The sequence below is a fragment of the Chiloscyllium plagiosum genome, chromosome 1, assembly GCF_004010195.1.
Source record: "Chiloscyllium plagiosum isolate BGI_BamShark_2017 chromosome 1, ASM401019v2, whole genome shotgun sequence".
In the NCBI taxonomy this organism is placed as follows: domain Eukaryota; kingdom Metazoa; phylum Chordata; class Chondrichthyes; order Orectolobiformes; family Hemiscylliidae; genus Chiloscyllium; species Chiloscyllium plagiosum.
The window spans coordinates 32394925-32418575 of record NC_057710.1 but is presented as its reverse complement, the minus strand read 5'-3'; the positions used below and the strand labels follow the sequence as shown (position 1 = coordinate 32418575).

The window sequence follows — 23651 nt, the reverse complement described above, 5'->3', positions numbered from 1 at the left end:
TTGGATTTGGCAGTGAAGGAAGTCCAGGACTTGCATGTCCATGACAGAGTGGGAGAGGGGAGTTAGGATATCATGTTACGGGTGTAAAGGACATTGGTGAAACCACTTTTAGAATACTGTGTACAATTCTGGTCACTCTTCTACAGGAAAGGTGTTGTTGAACTTGAAAAGGCACGGAAATGATCTACAATGATGCTGCTGGGCAGGAGGATTTGAGATATCAGAAGAGTTTGAATAGGCTGGGTTTTTTTTCCCCTGGAGCATCAGAAGCTCTGGGGAGACTTTATAGAAGGTTATAAAATCATGAGGGGCATGAATAGAGTTTTTGTAAGGTTGGGGAGTCCAAAACTAGAGGACATAATTTTAAGGTGAAAGTGGAAAGACTTAAAAAGGACCTGAGGGGCAATGTTTTCCACACAGAGGGTGCTGTGTGTATGGAACAAGCTGTCAGAGCAAGTGGTGGAGGCTGGTATAATTATAACATTTAAAAGGCATCTGGATAGGTATATGAATAAGAAGGGTTTAGAGGGAAACAGCCAAATTCTGGCAAATGGAACTAGGTCAGATTGACATGTCTGGTCGGTGTGGGCGAATTGGACCAAAGGATCTGTTTCTGTGCTGTATGACTATATGCTTGGACATATGATCCAAGACCTTAGAGAAGTCTCAACAAACTGACTCCATGGAAATTTCCCAGGAAGCATTAACTCTTGATGGGAAAGTCACCGGTTTCCTGAGATCCTCAGACTGAGAGTCAGAATCAGACTTGGGACAGTTCTGTTTTACTTAAATGTATATTTTCCAGGAAATGTTAGATAGAATGTTCCCTGTCTAACTCTTGCGTAATGGTACAACTGACATCCAGACTATCCCCTTTGACATTTGCGTATTGTCAGAGCAAGGTGTGGAGGCTGGTATAATTATAACATTTAAAAGGCATCTGGATAGGTATATGAATAAGAAGGGTTTAGAGGGAAACGGCCAAATGCTGGCAAATGGGACTAGGTCAGATTGACATGTCTGGTTGGTGTGGGCGAATTGGACCAAAGGATCTGTTTCTGTGCTGTATGACTATACGCTTGGACATATGATCCAAGACCTTAGAGAAGTCTCAACAAACTGACTCCATGGAAATTTCCCAGGAAGCATTAACTCTTGATGGGAAAGTCACCGGTTTCCTGAGATCCTCAGACTGAGAGTCAGAATCAGACTTGGGACAGTTCTGTTTTACTTAAATGTATATTTTCCAGGAAATGTTAGATAGAATGTTCCCTGTCTAACTCTTGCGTAATGGTACAACTGACATCCAGACTATCCCCTTTGACATTTGCGTATCCCTCCACATCCCCCACCCTCAATACCCCCAACTCTCCGCTTACCTGGCCTAATTAGGCCCTTCTAAACCAAGCTCCTCCCATCACCTCCCAAAGTCCCCCTCCACTTGGCAATAGAATCATAGGGTTATACAGCATGGAAATAAACCCTTCAGTCCAACTTGTCCACATCAACCAGGCATCCCACTCTGCTCTTGTTCCTTTTGCCAGTATTTGGCCCATATCCCTCTGAACCCATCCAGATGCCCTTTAACTGTTGTAATTGTACCCAGCTCCTGTAATTAATGCATTCAAGGATATTAAGGGAATTAAATGAGGAATTTGCAAGGGCAATAACCATAATCTTTCATCGATGCAGTATATCCTTGTTCAAGCAAAACAAAATGGAAAAATATGTCCAGCAACATATTACTAGTCAGTTCAGTCCCGTACCACTTCCTCTGGCAGCTTGTTCCATGTACACACCACCCGCTACATGAAAAAACTACCCCTCAGACTCCTTTTAAATCTTTCCTCTCTCACCTTAAACCTATACCCTCTAGTTTTCAACTGTTCCACCTCAGGAAAAAGACCTTGGCTAGTCACCCTACAAATGCCTCTCATGGTTTTATAAACCTCTATAAGATCACCCCTCAGCCTCCGATGCGCCAGGGAAAAAAGCTCCAGCCTACTCAGCCTCTTCCTATAGCTCAAACCCTCTAGTTCCAGTAACATCCTTGTAAATCTTTTCTGCATCCTCTCAGGTTTAACAACATTTTTCCTATAGCAGGGAAACCAGAATTGTATGCAGTATTCTAAAAGTGGCCTCACCAATGTGCTGTACAGCTGCAACATGACATCTCAATTCCTATATTCAAATGTTTTGCTGAACTCCAAATACTTCTTGATGTAACCCACTGACCTTACCTAACCATTCTTATTATTTGCTACTCTACATACTCATCCACTGACACATCAAAATGCTATTTATAGGTCCCAAAACAATTCAGTGTGTTAGTGAACACCTACAAGAATATGGCAGCTAGTGCCATCAGAAGGGGCTATAGCTTGTTCTAGTTTTATCTTTACACCATCCGTTTTTACACTGAGTGTAATGGCAGTTTGTGGGAGTAAGAATTGCCTCCAATCTATATCAATAGCACAAATAACACAGTGGTGACATGGAACAGCTCCGTTCAAACAAAAGCATTCAACATTATTCAAGAATGCTTGTGCATCACCTTGGCAACATAATCCAGAAGCCACATACCTGTGAGTTTGGTGGTGTCCTTTCACCGTCTGCATCAGTTTCTGGTTTGTCTGTAAGTAGCCCCTGAACCTGGTATTCTAGGACATAACTGTCAATGAATCGCTCAAGTTCTTCTATCTCTTGGGAACGGTTACTTCCAGCCTCTGAAGAAGCGGAGGCTACTGAGGAGTTCTCCATGTCGATGTTCTGGAAGAAAAGAACACATTAAATGAAAATCAAGTGTCAAAACTGAAAAGTACAGTAGCGGAATTAAACTATGGCTCTTGAGTCTGTTCTGGAAATCAATAACATCATGGTTAATCTTTAACCTCAACTTCATTTTACTGTCTAATTATCATATCACTAAGGACTAAAGAAAATCTATCAATCCCAATTACTGAGCATCTACAACCCACTGGAGTAGAGAATTCTAGAGATACTAATGAAGAAATTTTCTCCTCATCTCAGACATAAATAGTTGTTGACAGCTTCGGGTCATGTCTTGCTTCGTTGTGGCAGCACGGTGACTCAGTGATTAGCACAACTGCCTCACAGCATCAGGGACCTGGGTTTCATTCCACCCTCAGGTGACTGTCTGTGTGGAGTCTGCACATTCTCCCCGTGTCTGCGTGGGTTTCCTGCGGTTGTTCTGGTTTCCTCTCACAGTCCAAAGATGTGCAGCTTAGATGGATTGGCCATGCTAAATTGCCCATGGTGTCCAGGGATATGCAGCTAGGTGGGTTAGCCATGGGGAAATGCATGGTTACAGGGATAGGGGAGAGGGGTAGGGCTGGGTGGGATACTCTTTGAAGGATTGGTGTAGACTCAATAGGCTGCATGAACTGCCTACCCTGTAGGGATTCTATGATTCACACCAATCTAGTGGAAATAGTTCCGAAACCTGAAACTCCAATAATGTGTAAGTGATCACAAAGTTAATGGATACTCTCAAAAAAAAAATTAACAGCCTTTCAAGAAACAAATCAGCTTCTATGCCTGGTCTGGAATACATTTGACTTCAGTTCCACAAGTATGTTACAAACTTGATGGGCAGAACAGCCTCCTTCTGTGCCATAAATTACTCGGATTCTAATGGGGTTGACATTTGGCTCTCCTCTGAAGAGGCTTAATAACAATAACTTACTCTATTGGTATTACTCATAGGCAATAAATATAGGCCTTTCTGGCAATGTCCATATCTTAAGGAGGAACATTCCAAAAAAAATGCTGATTGTAGTTTCTGTTCTATGATTAAATAGTAAAATAATCTTCCAGAAACTGACATTAAAAAGGAATGAACTTATTAAGCTACGGACGCAAGAACAATATGGTCAAATAAATCATTGAAAGAAGAGTGTTTTCTAAAAAAAAAATCATAGAAATTCAATTTCTATGCACACTCAGTCTTTAAATTTGATTTCATTGCGTCAGCAGGATGATCAAGATGATGCATTAAAACATTCTAGTGATTAAAGTCTGAAACAATTCTAATTTTAAAAAATTTGAATATACCACATTAACATATTTGCGAGACAGAGATCAGAAACAATTTTGCAGAACTTTTAACTGCTAATGAAACTGTACAAGATTAATTTGAAAAACATTTTACAGTGAGCAATTTCACAATTCTATGAGAGAAATAAATTCAATTAAAGAGAATAAAATGAATCCAATTAGTGGACTCTCATTATAATCTTCTTGGCTTGTCTGAACACTTCTGCCCATGGCATTTAACAGAGTAAAATAATTTGTGATCATACTGTACTGGGACTAGGAAATAACAGACTGCGTAAGACATTACAATTAGACCCCAAGTTAATTCTCAATAAAGCAATAACTCAAGTATAGAGTCACAGAGTCACAAAGCATGGAAATAAACCCTTTGGTCCAACTCGTCTGCACCTACCAGATATCCCAATCTGACCTAACCCCATTTGCCAGCAATTTGTCCATATCAAGTCAATCAGGAGAACTACAGAATAGATGTTCCCTGATTGGGGCTGTTAACCTGGTCCAATCAGGGAGCCCTGGCTGACAGATAAAAATGGGAATATTAGGGCCGACTGCCTGCCCCTCTTCCGCGGTTAGGTTAGAGCCCGGGTGTCCTTGGAGAAGGAGCACACGGTCTCCACCAACACCCTGGAGTTGTTCAGGGAGAGGTGGGCGCTGCAGGGAGTGGAGTGCATTATTTCCCCCTCCAACTCTATTTTGATTTAGTCCCTACCCTCCCCTTCACTGTTTTTGATCACACAGCACTGCCCTTTGATGTGAAGGGCAGTGTTTATCACTGGCCACCTGGGTGTTTTCCTATCTTCCTGGTGGTGGAATTTGAATAAAGATTTGTGCACTTTGTGTCTTTCACTGTGTCTCACACCTGCACACACACACCATGGGTGCTGGGGAAAAAAATAATAAGCACCACCGCACTTAGGTGGTAGTGTGGGGAGAAAAGAAAAAAAGAAAAAAGAAAAAAAATTTTTAAAAAATGGGACATTAGAGGTGGGCACCGCAGGGAATGGAGTGCATCATAAGAAAAGAAAAAAAAAGAAAAATGGGAATGTTAGGGCCGACTGCCTGCCCCTCTTCCGCGGTTAGGTTAGAGCCCGGGTGTCCTTGGAGAAGGAGCACACGGTCTCCACCAACACCCTGGAGTTGTTCAGGGAGAGGTGGGCGCCGCAGGGAGTGTAGTGCATTATTTCCCCCTCCAACTCTATTTTGATTTAGTCCCTACCCTCCCCCTCACTGTTTTGATCACACAGCACTGCCCTTTGATGTGAAGGGCAGTGTTTGTCACTGGCCACTCGGGTGTTTTCCTATCTTCCTGGTGGTGGAAATTGAATAAAGATTCGTGCACTTTGTGTTTTTCACTGACACACACCATGGGTGCTGGGGAAAAAATAAGCACTACCGCACTTAGGTGGTAGTATAGAGAAAAAAGGAAGAAAAAAAAAATAAACAAAAGTTCTATTTTGATAAAAAAAAGAACAGGAGTTCACACAGCATTGCCCTTTGATGAGAAGGGCACTGCTTGTCACTGGCCACTCGGGTGTTTTCCTACCTTCCTGGTGGTGGAATTTGAATAAAGATTCAAAAAAAAGATAGGAATGTTAGGGCCAACTGCCTGCCCCTCTTCCGCGGTTACGTTAGAGCCCGGGTGTCCTTGGAGAAGGAGCACACGGTCTCCACCAACACCCTGGAGTTATTCAGGGAGAGGTAGGCGCTGCAGGGAGTGGAGTGTATTATTTCCCCCTCCAACTCTATTTTGATTTAATTCCTGCCCTCCCCTTCACTGTTTGATCAAACAGCATTGCCCTTTGACGTGAAGGGCACTGCTTGTCACGGGCCACTCGGGGGTGTTTCCTTTCTTCCTGGTGGTGGAAACCGAATAAAGATTTGTGCACTTTGTGTCTTTCACTGTGTCCCATACCTGCACACACACAACATGGGTGCTGGGGGAAAAAATAAGCACTACCGCAGTTAGGTGGGTTTAAAAACAAAGAAGAAAAAAAGAAGAAAAAAAAAAGTGTCAGCATTGCCCTTTAATGTGAAGGGCACTGCTTGTCACTGGCCACTTGAGTGTTTCTTTTCTTCCTGGTGGTGGAAATTTGAATAAAGATTTGTGCACCTTGTGTCTTTCACTGTGTCTCACACCTGCACACATACAACATGGGTGCTAGGAAAAAATAAGCACTAAAAAGAAAAAAAAACAAAAAAAGCAAAGGAAAGAAAAAGAAAAAAACTCTAGAGGAGCTGGCTCTGGGCTAGCTGGGTCAGTATCGTGTACTATTCAAATATTAATAAAAAGAGACTTGGTGATAGGATACGGGCCTTTGTGGAGTTATTTCTGTGGAGACAAGAGTGAGATATTTAAGTGAGATGCTGAAAGACCATTTGGTATGTGGGATTAATGATGTGATTACGCAAAAACGCCTATAAGATGAAGCCCAACAGGACTTTAAAGAGGTACTACAACTGGCTTTATGATCAGAAAATGCAGCAAGTGAAGCTTATGACTTACAGAGAATGCTGACAGGAGTACACACCCTCACTAGGGCCGAGCTTGGGGAGACACTTGAGTGAAGACAATTGCATAGCCTCACTCAGGACATAGGGTGAATGGAGGGACTCTAGGTCAACCCACAGTAAAACCCAAAATAAAACCAAGCCTTGGCCAAACGGTTAAAATTTTCTCAAGTATCTGGACCGGCAGACCATTGTAGTTGCTGCCAGTATGAAGACTCAAGATAGCGAAAGAGTCCCACTAGGCCCGAACTGAGTAAGAGGACTCATAGGCCTGTATCCAGGAGAGTGCACACCCTGGAAAATCCACCTACATTTAGTTTTAAACAATTAATTTGCTTAGCAGCATCTAAATCAGAACAAATCAAAATATCTGGTTAAATGGAGACCGGATTCTAATGGAGATCGATACCAATGTGGCTGTATCAATGATTGCTGAACCAGTCCTGACCAGAATTCCATCTAGATTCCAATGATTATTATGTCCGGTGGGTCAGTTTGCCTTTGTGGGTATTTCAAACAAACAGTAAACTGCTTTTCACAGCGGATAAATACCCAGTCCCTTCATGAAGCTAAACATGAGTCATATGTAACTGCAAATGTGAGTAGATGAGGATTCCCAGAATTATCTATAATTAATACTCATAAGGGTTTGTACCAATATATGAGACTGTTATTTGGGGTATCATCAGCATGTGCCATTTTCCAGCGGACAGTGGAGAACACTTTACAAGTCCTACCCCAGGTCTCCATTTATCTCAATGATAAACTAATAACAGACAAAGAGCATTTAGAGAACTTGGACATAGTGGTTATACTTCACCAGCCAAGTGCAGGGTTTACCTTAGAAGAGAAAAGTGTGTGTTCCGGACACCTGAAGCGACTTACCTGGGCTACAGAGTCAACAAAACCGAGTTACAGCCATTGGAAGATAAAGTGAGAATGATCAAAGGTGCCCAGGCTTCCATGTCAGTATCAGAGCTGAGGTCTTTCCTTGGGCTGTTATGGAAAATTCATATACAATCTGGCCTCCGTTCTGGCACCCTTATATCTGCTATTGACAAAAGGCCAATCTTGGAAATGGTCTTGTCGCCAAGATGTAGCCTTTGGGCTAGTGAAGAAACAGCTATCATTGTCTAAGGTGTTTGCATATTACGATCACAAGGAAGATGTGGTGCGGACATATGATGATGCCTTCCTGTACAATATCGGGGTAGTGTTGGCTCCATGAGGCCAAGTAGCAAATGGAGATGCCCTGAATTGCTTCCCACTGGCAGGTACTGGTATGCCTCCCCAGAAGAGTCCATTCTGGTTTTAAATTTTCGACTTATGTTTCCAGTCACTGCTGACAATATCAGACTTTGGACATTAAAATGATCACGTCCTGGTAAAACTAAAACAGCTGTGCTAATGGGAGAAACAAAAGGGCCATTATAACCAGAACTGAAACGTTTCTGGGGCAGTACTGGGCCAGTTTCACAGTCCAGGATGGCATATTTACTATGGAGAGCAAGAGTGATCGATCTGAATAAAGGTCACTGCAAAATACTGGCTGAAATCTATCAGGGTCTTATTGGCAAGAAATTATGTTTGGCATCCAGGACTGAATCCTGACATAATCATGTTGGTAGAGCAGTGCCCAGAGTGCCAACAAGGATAATATTACCACCAACAGCTCCCCCGTATTTGTGGGAATGGCTGGGTAAACCCTGGACTCGGTTACAGGTTGACTTTGTTGGTCCTTTCATGGGGCTGTATGTTTTTAGTAATCGTGGACAGCCACTTGAACTGATTGTGCACAGAGTTCATTCATCCAACACGGGGTCGACTATCTAAAAGTTGTGAGCATTTTTTGCAATATGCGGATTCCTGGATATACTGGTCACAGATAACAGACATCATTTACCAGCAAGAAATTTGAATATTTCCTAAAGTCGAATGGCATCTGGCATGTAAGGACAGCTCCAAACCATCCATCATCCAATGGTCTACCAGAAGGAGCAGTCCAAACTTTGAAGGAAGGCTTAAAGAAACTCCACTAAATATCAAACTGTGCCAGTTCCTATTTGATTACAGGACCACTCCCATGCAACCACAAGGACAGCTCCAGCAGAGTTGCTAATGGGGAGAAGACTCCACACCATGTTAAATCTGATTTTCCTGGACTCTAGGAGGGGTAAAGTGAAACAGCAACAGAAACTCCAATATCGGGCACAAGACTCTTCTAAGAGAGAGGCATTTTACTTCAAGAGACAAAGTTTGGTATCAAAACCAAGGGAGTGGCACTGCATGGGCAAAAGGCATGATCGACGCAAGGTCAGGTCCCAAGAATGCAAAGTTTGGGTAGGTGAGGCAGACCTGAACAAGCACATGATCCACATGAAAGCTGCAACCTCACAAACGGAACAGGAACAAAACATACCTGGCCCCCTCAGAACATCCTGCAAGGTTGTCAGAACCCATGGGTTCTCCCCTTCTGTCTAGTGTCGAAGGAACCTCTGAAGACAAGATGGACATAACAGATGTCACTGCCTCAACACCGTTATTGCCTGAAGATGAATTTCGGCTGAGGCACTCCAGGCGCAAGAGATGGCCTATGGCCTGGTATACACTGCTAGTATTTGAGCCAGAGTTGAAGGAACTGGACCTGGTGTGAAAATGGCCCAGGAGAAGCTGCAGAAAAAAGAATGGGGCTATGTCCCAGGAATTAGAAGAGAGGGATGTAGTGTTTGGAAAAATGTCAGCCAGGTGGACCCTCATCGAATACAAGTTCCCTGATTGGACCAGGTTAACAAGGCAAAAGTGAGGACGACAGATGCTGGAAATCAAAGTCTAGATTAGAGTGGTGCTGCAAAAGCACAGCAGGTCAGGCAACATCTGAGGAGCAGGAAAATCGACGTTTCGAGCAAAAGCCCTTCATCAGATCTAATCTGGACCAGTTTAACAGCCCAATCAAGGAGAGCTGGCTGACAGATATAAACAGAAGTGTCAGGGTTCTGATCACTCTCGGGGCCAGCTCTGTGCTAGCCTGGACACTGTCATGTATTATGTATGTATAAACAAAGGATGACCTGATAACAGAGTGGCAGCCTTTGTGGAGTTATTTCAAAAGGGACTGTAGAGCTGAGGAGGCAGATGTTTGTTTTACGCAGCAGGTTACTGTAAAGGATTTTGATATCGCCCCACAGAGACATATGTGCCCAACCAAGCCTTCATGTAGTGTGTAAGAGAGTTTAATTTCTAGAGGACAACAAACTGTGATTAGTTTGTAGCCGGTAAAGAGATCAACTATTGACCAGTTGAAAAAGTGGGGAAGATAAAGAGACAAGAAAAACAAATCATTATCAAAAAATAATCCCAAAGTGGATTACAGAAGGAGAAAGACAACCTCAGAGATGTACAGCATGGAAACAGACCCTTCGGTCCAACCCGTCCATGCTGACCAGATATCCCAACCCAATCTATTCCCACCTGCCAGCACCTGGCCCATATCCCTCCAAACCTTTCCTATTCATATACCCATCCAAATGCTCTTAGGTCTCTTTTATATCTTTCCCCTCTCACCCTAAACCTATGCCCTCTAGTTCTGGTCTCCCACACCCCAGGGAAAGAGACTTTGTCTATTTAGCCTATCCTTGTCCCTCACGATTTTGTAAACCTCTATAAGGTCACCCCTCAGCCTCTGACATTCCAGGGAAAACATCCCCAGCCTATTCAACCTCTCTCTATAACTCAAACCCTCCAACCATGGCAACATCCCTGTAAATCTTTTCTGAACCCTTTCAAGTTTCACAACATCCTTCCGATAGGAAGGAGACCAGAATTGCACACAATATTCCAACAATGGCCTAACCAATGTCCTGTACAGCCGCAACATAACCTCCCAACTCCTGTACTCAATACTCTGACCAATAAAGGAAAGCATACCAAATGCCTTCTTCACTATCCTATCTACCTGCGACTCTACTTTCAAGGAGCTATGAACCTGCACTCCAAGGTCTCTTTGTTCAGTTAACACTCCCTCAGACCTGACCATTAAGTGCATAGGTCCTGCTCAGATTTGCGTTCCCAAAATGCAGCACCTCTCATTTATCTGAATTAAACTTCATCTGCCACTTTTCAGCCCACTGGCCCATCTGATCAAGATCCCATTGTAATCGGAGGTAACCTTCTTTGCTGTCCACTACACCTCCAATTCTGGTGTCATCAGCAAGCTTACTAACTATATGATACGGTGGCACAGTGGTTAGCACTGCTGCCTCACAGAGCCTGAGACCCGGGTTCAATTCCCGCCTCAGGCGACTCTCTGTGTGGAGTTTGCACATTCTCCCCGTGTCTGTGTGGGTTTCCTCCGGGTGCTCCAGTTTCCTCCCACAATCCAAAAATGTGCGGGTTAGGTGAATTGGCCTGGCTAAATTGCCCATAGTGTTAGGTGAAGGGGTAAATGTAGGGGAATGGGTCTGAGTGGGTTGCGCTTCGTCGGGTTGGTGTGGACTGGTTGGGCTGAAGGGCCTGTTTCCACACTGTAAGTAATCTAATCTATACCTCTTATGCTCAAATCCAAATCATTTATACGAAAAGTAGAGGACCCAGCACCGATCCTTGTGGCACTCCACTGGTCACAGGCCTCCAGTCTGAAAAACAGCCCTGCACCACCACCCTCTGTCTTCTACCTTTGAGCCAGTTCTATATCCAAATGGCTAGTTCTCCCCGTATTCCATGAGATCTAACCTTGCTCACCAGTCTCCCATGGGGAACCTTGTCGAACGCTTTACTGAAGTCCATACAGATCACATTTACCTCTTGCCCCCATCAATCCTCTTTGCTAGTTCTTCAAAAAACTCAACTAAGTTTGAGAAGTGATTTCCCACGCACAAAGTCATGTTGACTATCTCTGATCAGTCCTTGCCTTTACAAATATATGTACATCCTGTCCCTCAGAACTCCCTCCAACTACATGCCCACCATCGATGTCAGGCTCACTGGTCTATAGTTCCCTGGCTTGTCCTTACCACCTTTTTTAAACAGTGGCACCACCTTACTAGTTTAATTCCTCCCGAACAGCCAGTATATCAGTCCTCTTCCAATTTAGGTGCAACCTGTCCTTCTTGCACAGGTCACTTCTACCCCAAAACAGCTTCCAATGGTCCAAAAATGTGAATCCTTCTCCTATACACCAGCTCCTCAGCCATGCATTCATCTGCTCTATCCTCCTATTCCTGCCCTCACTAGCTCATAGCACTGGGATTAATCCAGATATTACTACTCTAGACGACCTCCTTTTTAAATTCCTGCCTAACTCTCAACCTTTCCCTTCCTATGTTGTTGGTTCCAATGTGTACAATGACCTCCTGCTGGCCCCTCTTCCCTTTGAGAACATTCTGCACCCTCTGCACCTCACAGCAACATAAAACTTTGTTGGGCAGACAAAACATTGCAGGTGCTACAGCGCTAGAGAAGTGCTGTAATAGTTACTGGTACATTTGGGAGGCATGCCAGAAAGGGAAAAAAGAGCAAAATGCAGAAGAATGCAAACAATGAGAAAGAGACTAATCTCAGATCTAAAAAAAACTGCTAAAGTTTTGATAGGGGTTAAAAATGGCACAAGGGTAAATCTCTCAATTAGAGAACAGCAGACAAATCATTCACAAAGAGGAGAGGGAAAGAAAAGAAGCAAGTTTGTATTATAAAGACCTCTTCTGATTCTCAGAACATCCCAAAGTACTTTTCCACTATGACCCTAATAAACATTAGGAATACCCATAGAATGTGAACAAAGTCCATCACCTTTTTCGAATGTTTGGTCATTTTAATTATTGTGTTGTGCTTGGTTTTGGGTGCAGAAGCGTTTGATTATGAGTTAGTGAGACTGGTGTTCTGGCAAAGAGAATCAATCAAATGAACTGAATTAATACAGCCAACTACTACCTAGTAAGATATTTAACAGCAGATGCATTGAAGAATCGTTCACTATTTTGGTAAGTTATTTCTTCACTTAGTTTCAATCAACAAATCTGCTGTGTCAGTAAACGTCACCCTCAGGCCTTTGGTAATTAAACTCTGAACTGGTCACCAGGAGGGGTGTGTAAACACCTAATGAAAGTGCATGTTAGTCCAATAAACATGCAACTAAACACAATCTGGGAGAGCACTTCTGCAGACTCCACAAACTGGACCCAGAGCTGGGACCTGATTAGTTGTTATAGCTCAGTACTGAATGTGCTGATGGAGTTAAAACTAACAATAAAACGAAGACACACACCACTAAGTTATAAACAGCCTCTCATTTACAGAATTGACAGCAATGGAGTGGGTCCCAGGGGTAATGTTTTCTTAAACAATGCTAATTTCTCTAAAGGAATTAGAATACTTTAAGTTTAGTTCAAGGTTTTTATAATAAAATTATACCCCACCTACAATATTCAGAACAGTAACAATTTGCTTGGGAGGAAACTAAAATGATTGAACAATGAAAATAAATCAGGTTGAGTTCTCCTTAAAAAGATGCTGGCAAACTCTCAGCAGTTTCAAACAACGGAGAGGCCTTTCTAGAAAGAGGGGCTTTTGTTTCCCTTTCTACACTAAAGCCATCTCCTTGTGTTTTGCAAAGCTCCAGTAAATCTCACCGGTTACAACCATTCAAGAGATAGAAGGCCAATGACAAACAGGATTAGCCCATACGCCACTTGGCAGGCAAAGCAGCAGTGAGTCACGTGACTATGAAGCACAACATAAACATGGCTAATCCTCACTAAAATGTAGCTGGTGCCTTGTTGGCAAGGATTTAAATTTCTGTAGCTATTTATAGGCAGCAGCAATCAGCAGGTCAGAATGCAGTTCGAATAACCGATGGAGAAGTTACGTTAGAAATGTGAATTTAAAGAATGACATTCCCTGAATCGCTTTTATGAACTGAGTTCCAAATATGAAAAGCAGCAACCTTTTCATTTTTGTTTTTAATAATTTGCATTTATATAACACCTTTAAATGACCTTTAAACATCATAATGGCTTTCATAAGAGAGTTATCCAATAAATTTAACCCTGACTCGTGATTTCGCTGATGACCTGAAGTTCTCATACAGACATTGGGCCCAATTTTCCCTTTCTATTTAAAAAGAAAATGTGTGGCAAGTCAAACACCATACCCATCCATGAGATGACTCACCAGATCAATCCATCAAGCAGCTCATTAAGAGTGGAGAAGTGAGCAAAGGTGGGTATCGGGCCTGCACACAGGCCTCAATAATTGCGAAGCTGCCAGTCAGACTTCAGCATCTCCTCATCCAGAAGTTTGCCAGTGGAGGCCTACTTCTTGGGGGATCTAGAGATGCAATGCTAAGACTATTTTTCATCTCATGAGATGTTGGTCAGGGGGACAGAAGTATCAACAGAGTCAGAAGTGAGAGGGTGGCTTTCAGAGGCTACCCTCTTGCATACCATCCGTGCGTCGGTCTGACCCATATTGGGGCAATTGTAGATCTCCTCCCACTCTCAACTCAGTTGGATTTCCCATGGAAATTAACCCCCTTTCATGTTTGACAAGGAGGTAGCCAATTGGGGAGTAGGCAAGTAAAGGTCCTTAAGTGGCCATTAATTAATGAGTACAGCAATTCATCCATGGACCTTGTCACTCAACATTTAATTGCAGAAGTGGCAAGAAGAGTTTCTCTTCCCTCCTCTAAGGAGGGGGAAATTCCTCCCTCTCAGTTTTGAGGAGGGAAGAGGGAAGTAGATAATCGATAGGAGAAGGTTTCGGAGGAGATTTCAGAGATTAGAAGCTTCACTGCTGAAGGCAAGCTACCAATGGTAAAGCTACTGAAAGCTGGTAAAGTCACTGAAAATGCCAGAATTAGCCGAACAGAATTCTCTCAAAGAATTGAAGTGCTGGAGGAGGTTACATGGAGAGAGATAGGGAGGCCAGGGAAAATTTTAAACAAGAATGAGTAATTAAAAATTGTGTTCCTGAACATGGATCTAATGCAAACTCAGCAACTCAGGTAACTGGCAAACAGAAAAGTACAGCAGATCAGGCAGCATCTGAGGAGCAGGAGAAATGACGTTTCGGCCAGCATCTGCAGTCCTCACTTTCTCCTAATTGGTGAACAGGACTTGGTGCAAAATATAAGAGTTTATGATGACTTCAATTTTTCTAGAGGTCAGGACTTTTCAAGTCCTGTAGGACAGAGGCTAGGAATCCTGCAGCATCTTACCTCCGGAGTCTTCAAAGTCTGTCTACCACCTGCAAGGCACAAGTCAGGACTGTGATGGAATACTCCCCACTTGCCAGGATGGTTTTAACTTCACCAACACATGGAAAACATGACACCATCCAGGACAAAGTGGCCCACTTGACTAGCGCCACATACACAAACATGCATTCCCTCCACCACCATTACTCAGTAGCAGCAGTGTGTACTATCTACAAGATGCATTGCAGACATTCCTTTGGCAGCATCTTCCAAACTCACAACCACTTTCATCGAGAAGGACAAGGGCAGCAGATACATGGGAACACCACGACCTTCAAGTTCCCCTTCAAGCCATTTGCGATCCTGACTTGGCAGAATATTGCCATCCTTCACTGTCATTGCATCACAATCCTGGAATTCCCTCCATAAGGACATTGTGGGTCAACCCACAGCATATGGGATGCAGCAGTTCAAGAATGCAGTTCACCACTACCTTCTCAAGGGTAATTAGGGAGGGGCAATAAATGCGAGCTGGCCAGTGACACCCACATCCCATGAGCGCATTAAAAAAAAAGACCTTACAACAAAGTGCCTGTAACCATAAACCAGCACTCCAGCTATGCTTCAAGAAAAATTGTTCAATCACTGCTAGAAAACTAGCATCCACCTAGCAACGTGGATAATTCCCAGGTGTGTCCTAAGAAATGTTCAAGTTCAATCTGGCCAATGATTGCCCTTCTCTCCTCTCAGCCATCAGCCAAGTGGCAAAAGGTATCACTGACAGTACCATCAAATGGCACTTACTCACCAATAACCTGCAAACAGATGGTCAGATCAAATTCCAACTAGTTCCAGACTTCATTGTGGTTATGGTCCAAACATGGACAAAGAAGCTAAATACTGAAAGGGAAGCAAGACTGACTGCTGTCAGCATCATTGCAGCATTTAAACAGGTACAGCATGAAGGAGCCCATCAAAAGTCAAGTCAATGGAGTCAGGGAAAAATGCTCCACTAGTTAGAGTCACAGCCAGCAGAAAGGAAAATGACTGTTGGACACCAATCATCTCAACCTCAGTACATTAACCTGTGGAACTCCTGTAGCAATGATGTGGGCCCAACCACCATCAGCTACTTCTAACCTTCTGATGTATGGAAGGTCATTGATGTGGAGATGTTTACTCTAAGTACATAATATTCACACATTCTCACATGACCTGAACAATCTTCAGGCTTTGGCTCATAAGTGGCAAATTCTGCAAATGCCAAACAATAGCCATATCCTTTCAAGGGAGGTGATACTGTGGTGCTTTGTCACTGGATTGATAAACCAGTCTCAGACTAAATGTTCCATGACAGAAGATAATAAAATGTGAATTTTTAAAAAAAATTAAAAGTCTAATGGTGACCATGAAACCATTATCAATTGTTATCAAACCCCATCTGGTTATTAACACTGTTTAGGGAAGAAACATCGCTGTCCTCCCTAGGTCTGGCCTATTTATAACTCTTAACTGCTCCCTGAAATGGTCCAGCAAGTCTTTCAGTTCCATCAGATTGATTTTAAAATCAAAGTTTCAAAAAGGACGGAAACTGGAAGGACACCTGGCATGGAGCTAGGTACCAGAAACAACAAAGGCAACCTCGAAGTCCTCTTTATCAGCATCTGGGGACCTGCGCCATAATTGAGATAACAGTACCACACATGGTCAAGCAAACGTCTGATGTTGCCTAAAGTATGATCCCGTGAGTATGACTGTGGCCCAGACAATATCGCTATACCTGGATATGATTTATTACTGTCACATGTATAGAATGCAGTGAAAAGTGTTGCTTTGAATGTTGTACCATAAAAGTGCATCAGGGTAGCAGAATGGACTGCAGAATACAGTATTACAGCCACAGAGAAAGTGCAGAGAGATCAACATTAACATTTAAGAGGTCCATTCAAAAGTCTGATAACAGTGGGGAACAAGTTTGTTCTTGCATCGGTCATACATGTATGCAAACTTTTATATCTTCAACCTGAAGGAATTGGGTGGAAAAAAGTATAACTGGGGTGTGAGGGGTCTTTGATTATGTTGGTCGCCTTCCCAATGCAGCAGGAAGTACGAGATGGAGTCAATGAATGGAAAGCTGCTTTGTGTGATGGACATGTGGTGTCCCACCAGTGGACAGATCCAGCAGTTGTGGCAGCACAGTGGTATACAGTTGGGACTGGAATTGTCTTGAGACTCATCATTGACTATGGAAACTTCTTGATGTTTATTGTGTGCTACACCCCCATATACTCCAGTATTTCTCCATGTTGAAGACTACTTGGAGGAAGCATTGAGGGTGGCAAAATCACAGAATGTACTCTGGGTTGGGAACACTTTAATGTTCATCCAAGAATTGCTCAGCAGCAATATCACTACTGATGGATCCAGAGGACTTTGCTGTTATACAGTCTGCAGCAGGTGAGGGAATATTTATCATTTTTGCATCTCTGATTATCTGCTGCTGCACTCTTCAGTTTGTATCTCTGGCCATTCCTGATTATCATTATCTTGTTATTTACTATATTTTGCTACATCTCTTCTCATATGATATGTTTGGGTCAGTAAATTTGTAGATGATACGAAGATAGGTGGGTCAGTAAATTTGCAGATGATACGAAGATAGGTGGAGTTGTGGACAGTGAGGAGGGCTGTTGTCGGCTGCAGAGGGACTTAGATATGATGCAGAGCTGGGCTGAGGAGTGGCAGATGGAGTTCAACCCTGCCAAGTGTGAGGTTGTCCATTTTGGAAGAACAAATAAGAATGCGGAATACAGGGTTAATGGTAGGGTTCTTAGTCAGGTGGAGGAACAGAGGGATCTTGGGGTCTATGTACATAGATCTTTGAAGGTTGCCACTCAGGTGGATATCTTTACCCAAGAGTGGTGGGGGCATGGAATGCGCTGCCCGTGGGAGTGGTAGAGTCGGAATCATTGGCGACCTTTAAGCGGCATTTGGAAAGGTACATGGATGGGTACTTAATCTAGGTTAGAAGTTCGGCACAACATCGTGGGCCGAAGGGCCTGTTCTGTGCTGTATTGTTCTATGTTCTATCTATGTCCCCACCTGCAAATCAGTTCAAAGCTCCCTCTCTGTACCAGTTATAGGCATATAAACATACTGGTCCTTGTCCAATTTAGCTTGTACAACTTATAATCTCCCATTTTCTCAAGTACTGACACCAGTGCCCCATGAAGCAAACCCAACTTCTCCCATACATGTGTCAGAGCCAAGCCTTCATTGTTGATTTATTTACTAGACACCAATCTGCACATAACTCCAGTTGTAATGCAAAGAACATTACCTTTGAGCTTTTGCTGTTTAATTTTAGCAGCTCACATTCCCTAAGCAGGAACATTTTTTTTCCTAGTATTGTCTATGTCATTAATACTATGGTGACTTCAACAACTGGATTCACCCTATTCCACGTCAACTTCCTCTGGAGCCCACAGCAGGACTTGGCCATCAACAACGTTGTCTGAATTCTTGCGCTCAGCTGTAGGGAAATGTGTCTATCCACTGACTGCTATACCTTACCACAATATTTCGATTTACTCCCCCGCTCAAAGGATTTCCTGCACTATGATGTCATGGCCAGTGAGCTTATTCATACTAACTGAATCATCCTGACATATAATGGGATCATTACAAGGGCTGAAGCTCTCACCATCCTGGCTCTCTTATCTAGTTCACACGCTCTTATTCTTAACAAATGAACAAATCAGCTTATCCCATCTTCAGGGAAATGATTATATCTTGGAATAAATTAACTTTCCTCCTTTCCTGATGTAAGTTCAGCTTCCACCTCACTGACTCTGAGCAGGAGCTCTTCTAGCCACAGAGACATTCTGCAATCATGGCTTATGGTGGGTCACACTGATGTCCCTGAGCACCCACATTCTGCAGCTGCAACACATCATCTACTTGACTATCCCAGATCATTTCCTCTGCCCTGAAGCTCTTCAACCATGTCGTGAAACAAACCCGCTACTACAGCCACATCTGTTGCTGTGCTCTTCCAGCACCATTGATCCAGTATCTTCATTACAATCTATCTTGGATTCAAAACCGCATCGATACCAGGCGACTCTTTGCGAGCTCTCTTCAGTAGATCTTATTCCTACATTTGCTCTGTCTAAGCACCCTATGATCTGTATGTACTTATTTACTATGATTTGCCTGCTCACAAAACAATGCTTTTCACTGTAATTAGGTACATGTGACAATAAACAACATTTTAAAAAAATTGTTTAATTTGATGCCTCCTCGCTACTGCTTACTGTAATTCAAATCTTTGTAATGCAATATACCTTTACTAATTAAAATAAAATGATAGATTCACCAGCTTATTACTTAGCATCTTATAGTACCTATTAGTTTAATCATAATCTTAATGAATCATAAGGTAGCTATTTAAGGGTCACTTGAAATGCACATTTTTCTCATTCCCACTTACTTACACATATTCAAGAAAAATTACTGACCAACCACTCAACTTGTGACATTCTGTAATAAAATCATCCACCTTGCTTCCAAACTCTCAACACACCTCTCCTCACTGACTCTTTCTCCCCATCTGACCAGCCATTACTTGGCTAGGAGAACAGTTCAGAGGCTCCAAGTATTGCAATAAGTAACTCAGCTCCTGATTACCTAAAGCCTGTTGGAGTTGGTGAGGAAATTTAATACGGGAATACAAGATTTTGGCAGTTCTAGATCAGGGGAAGACATAGATCAGCTGCTGATACAAAGATTTGGGAACATTAATTTAACGTTATGGGCAAAACATAGAACATAGAACAGTACAGCACAGTACAAGCCCTTCGGACCTTGATGTGGTGCCGAGCTTTTATCCTACTCTAAGATCACACTAACTTACATACCCTACATTTTACTATCATCCATGTGGTTATCCAAGAGTTGCTTAAATGTCCCTAATATATCAGTCTCTACGACCAATGCTGGCAGTGCATTCCCTCCATACACAACCCCGACATCTCCCCCAAACCTTCCTCCAATCACCTTAAACTTATGCCTCTTGTGATAGCTATTTCCGCCATGGGAAAACGTCTCTGGCTATCCACTCTACCGATGCCTTTCATCATCTTGTACACCTCTATCAAGTCACCAGTCACTCCAAAAAGAAAAGCCCTAGCTCCCTCAACTTTTCTTCATAAGATATGCCCTCCAGTCCAGGCAGTATCCTGGTAAATCTCTTCTGGATCCTCTCTAAAGCATCTACATCTTTCCTATAATGAGGTGACCGGAACTGAACACAATATTCCAAGTGTGATCTAACCAGGGCTCTATGGAGCTGCAGCATAACCTCACGGCTCTTAAACTCAATTCCCCCTGATAATGAAAGCCAACACACCACATGACTTACCAGTCCTGTCAACTTGGGTGGCAATTTTGAAGAATCTATGGACATGAACCTCAAAGTCCCTCTGTTCCTCCACATTGCCAGGAATCCTGCCTTTAACCCTGTAATCTGCATTCAAATTCAACCTTGCAAAGTGAATCACTTCAAACTTTTACAGGTTGAATTTTATCTGCCCCTTCTCAGCCCAGCTCTGCATCCTGTCAATGTCTTGCTGCAACTTACAACAGCCTTCCACATTATTCACCACTCCACCAACCTTCGTGTCATCGGCAAACTTACTAACACACCCTTCCACGTCCTCATCCAACTCATTTATAAAAATCAAAGAATAGAGATCCCAGAACAGGAAGAGGTTCATAAGATCATGAGGGGCACAGATAGGATAAATAGGCAAAGTCTTTTTCCTGAGGTGGGGGAGTCCAGAACTAGAGGGCATAGGTTTAGCATGAGAGAGGAAAGATATAAAAGGACTGAAGGGGCAACTTTTTCATGCAGAGGGCGGTACATTTATAGAATGAGCTGCTAGAGGAAGTGGTGGAGGCTGGTACAATTGCAACATTTAAAAAGCATCTGGATGGGTATATGAATAGGAATGGAGAGTGTAATGCTGGAAAAGCACAACAGGTCAGGCAGTATCCAAGGAGCAGGAGAAGCGGCATTTCGGGCAAAATTCCTGATGAAGGGCTTTTGCCTAAAACATCGATTCTCCTTTTCCTTGGATACTGCCTGACATGCTGTGCTTTACCAGCACCACACACTTGACTCTGATCTCCAGCATCTGCAGTCCTCACTTTCGCCTAAATGAATAGGAAGGGTTTAGAGGGATATGGGCCAGATGCTGGCAAGTGGGACTGGATTAGGTTGGATATCTGGTCAGCATGGACGAGTTGGACCAAAGGGTCTGTCTCCGTGCTGTACATCTCTGTGATAGATCTCCAAAGAACACCACTGGTCACCGAGCTCCAGGCTGAATACTTTCCATCGACTACCACCCTCCGTCTTCTATGGGCCAGAAAATTCTCTATCCAGACAGCCAAGTTTCTCTGTACCCCATACCTCCTTATTTTCTGAATGAGTCTACCATGGGGAAACCTATCAAATGCCTTGCTAATATCCATGTACATCACATCCACTGCTCTGCCTTCATCAATATGTTTAGTCACATCCTCAAAGAATTCAGTAAGGTTTGTGAGGCATGACCTGCCCCTCACAAAGCCATGCTGACAATCTCTAATCAAGCTATGCTTTTCCAAATAATCATAAATCCTGTCTCTCAGAATCTTCCCCAAAACTTTAACCACCACCGATGTAAGACTGACTGGTCTGTAATTCCCAGGGTTATCCCTATTCTTGAACAATGGAATATCATTTGCAACCCTGCCATCTCTCTAGTGGACAGTGAGGGCACAAAGCCTTCATCAGGCTTTTGCCCGAAATGTCGATTCTCCTGTTCCTCAGATGCTACCTGACCTGCTGTGCATTTCCAGCTCCACACACTTGACTCTGATCTCCAGAATCTGCAGTCCTCACTTTCTCCCAGAGGACTAATCTATCCAGCACATCCTCCTTCTTAACATCAACCTGTTTGAGCATATCAGTCTGTTTCATGCTGTCCTCACAAACAACAAGGTCCCTCTCACTAGTGAATACTAAAGCCAAGTATTCATTAAGGACCCTCCCCTACCTCCTCCGACTCCTGGCACAAGTTCGTCTCCGTGCTGTACATCTCTGTGATAGATCTCCAAAGAACACCACTGGTCACCGAGCTCCAGGCTGAATACTTTCCATCGACTACCACCCTCCGTCTTCTATGGGCCAGCAAATTCTCTATCCAGACAGCCAAGTTTCTCTGTACCCCATACCTCCTTATTTTCTGAATGAGTCTACCATGGGGAAACCTATCAAATGCCTTGCTAATATCCATGTACATCACATCCACTGCTCTGCCTTCATCAATATGTTTAGTCACATCCTCAAAGAATTCAGTAAGGTTTGTGAGGCATGACCTGCCCCTCACAAAGCCATGCTGACAATCTCTAATCAAGCTATGCTTTTCCAAGTAATCATAAATCCTGTCTCTCAGAATCTTCTCCAAAACTTTAACCACCACCGATGTAAGACTGACTGGTCTGTAATTCCCAGGGTTATCCCTATTCTTGAACAATGGAATATAATTTGCAACCCTGCCATCACTCTAGTGGACAGTGAGGGCACAAAGCCTTCATCAGGCTTTTACCCGAAATGTCGATTCTCCTGTTCCTCAGATGCTACCTGACCTGCTGTGCATTTCCAGCTCCACACACTTGACTCTGATCTCCAGAATCTGCAGTCCTCACTTTCTCCCAGAGGACTAATCTATCCAGCACATCCTCCTTCTTAACATCAACCTGTTTGAGCATATCAGTCTGTTTCATGCTGTCCTCACAAACAACAAGGTCCCTCTCACTAGTGAATACTAAAGCCAAGTATTCATTAAGGACCCTCCCCTACCTCCTCCGACTCCTGGCACAAGTTCCCTCCATTATCCCTGATCAGCCATCCTCTTGTTCCTCACATAAGTGTAGAAAGCCTTGAGGTTTTCCTTAATCCTACCCACTAAGGCCCCTTTTCGTGCCCCCTTCTAGCTCTTCAAAGTCCATTCTTCATTTCCTTCTTGCCTACCTTGTAACCCTCGAGAGCCCTGTCTGATCCATGCTTCCTCAACCTTAAGTAAGCTGCTTTTTTCCTCTTGACTAGATGTTCCACAACTCTTGTCATCCAAGGTTCTTTCACTCTATCATCCCCTCTAAGCAACTCTCCATCCTGACTTGAAAGTATATCATCGCTTCTTCACTATCACTGGGTCAATTTTTGGAACTCCCTATCAGCACTGTAGGTGTACCTAAAATGCTTCAAGACGACCAATCACCATTACCTTCTCAGGAATAATTAGGCATGGTCAACAAATGCTGATATAAATTAATTAAAAACAACAAGAACATTTAGGACAATCCCGGAGAGAAGCGTGCAGGCTCAGGAGAAGAAGCCATGATAAGTGATCGAGTGATTCTCCGGTTACAAATGGACAGATAAGTAATGAACTAGACAAATGCAGCAACACACAACCTCGATGATGATGGAGGAGATAATAGTCAACTGCTTGAATAACTGCAGACCAAGAACATGGGATACAAGCAAGCCTGACTAATGGAATCCAAAATTGGCCCAGTATCAGAAAGCAGAGCGTGATGGTCAAGGGCTGTTTTTGTGATTGGAAGCCTGTATTCACTGTGAGGTTTTGTTGGGATTATTATTGGGGTCCTTGCTGTCCATGATATACTTCAACTATTTAGATTTAAGTGTAGTAAGTTTGCTGATGATATAAAAATTGGTGAGGTAGTAAATAATGAGAAGGATAGCCTTCGATTATAGGAGCACATAGATGGGCTGGTCAGATGTACAGGTTAGATTTTATTGGCA

The 23651-nt window shown here is 43.1% G+C and overlaps 1 protein-coding gene across 4 annotated transcripts in view; it reads right to left on the bottom strand.

Annotated features, from left to right (window-relative positions):
• ctif (CBP80/20-dependent translation initiation factor) overlaps positions 1-23651 on the bottom strand; it is a 233642-nt gene that overhangs the window by 142481 nt on the left and 67510 nt on the right. For all 4 annotated transcript variants that reach the window (XM_043717817.1, XM_043717726.1, XM_043717902.1 and 1 more), the window contains exon 2: positions 2584-2769. In XM_043717817.1, coding sequence (XP_043573752.1) covers positions 2584-2760 — 177 coding nt within the window. In that variant the 5' untranslated portion in view covers positions 2761-2769. The remainder of the gene's footprint in view (positions 1-2583; positions 2770-23651) is intronic.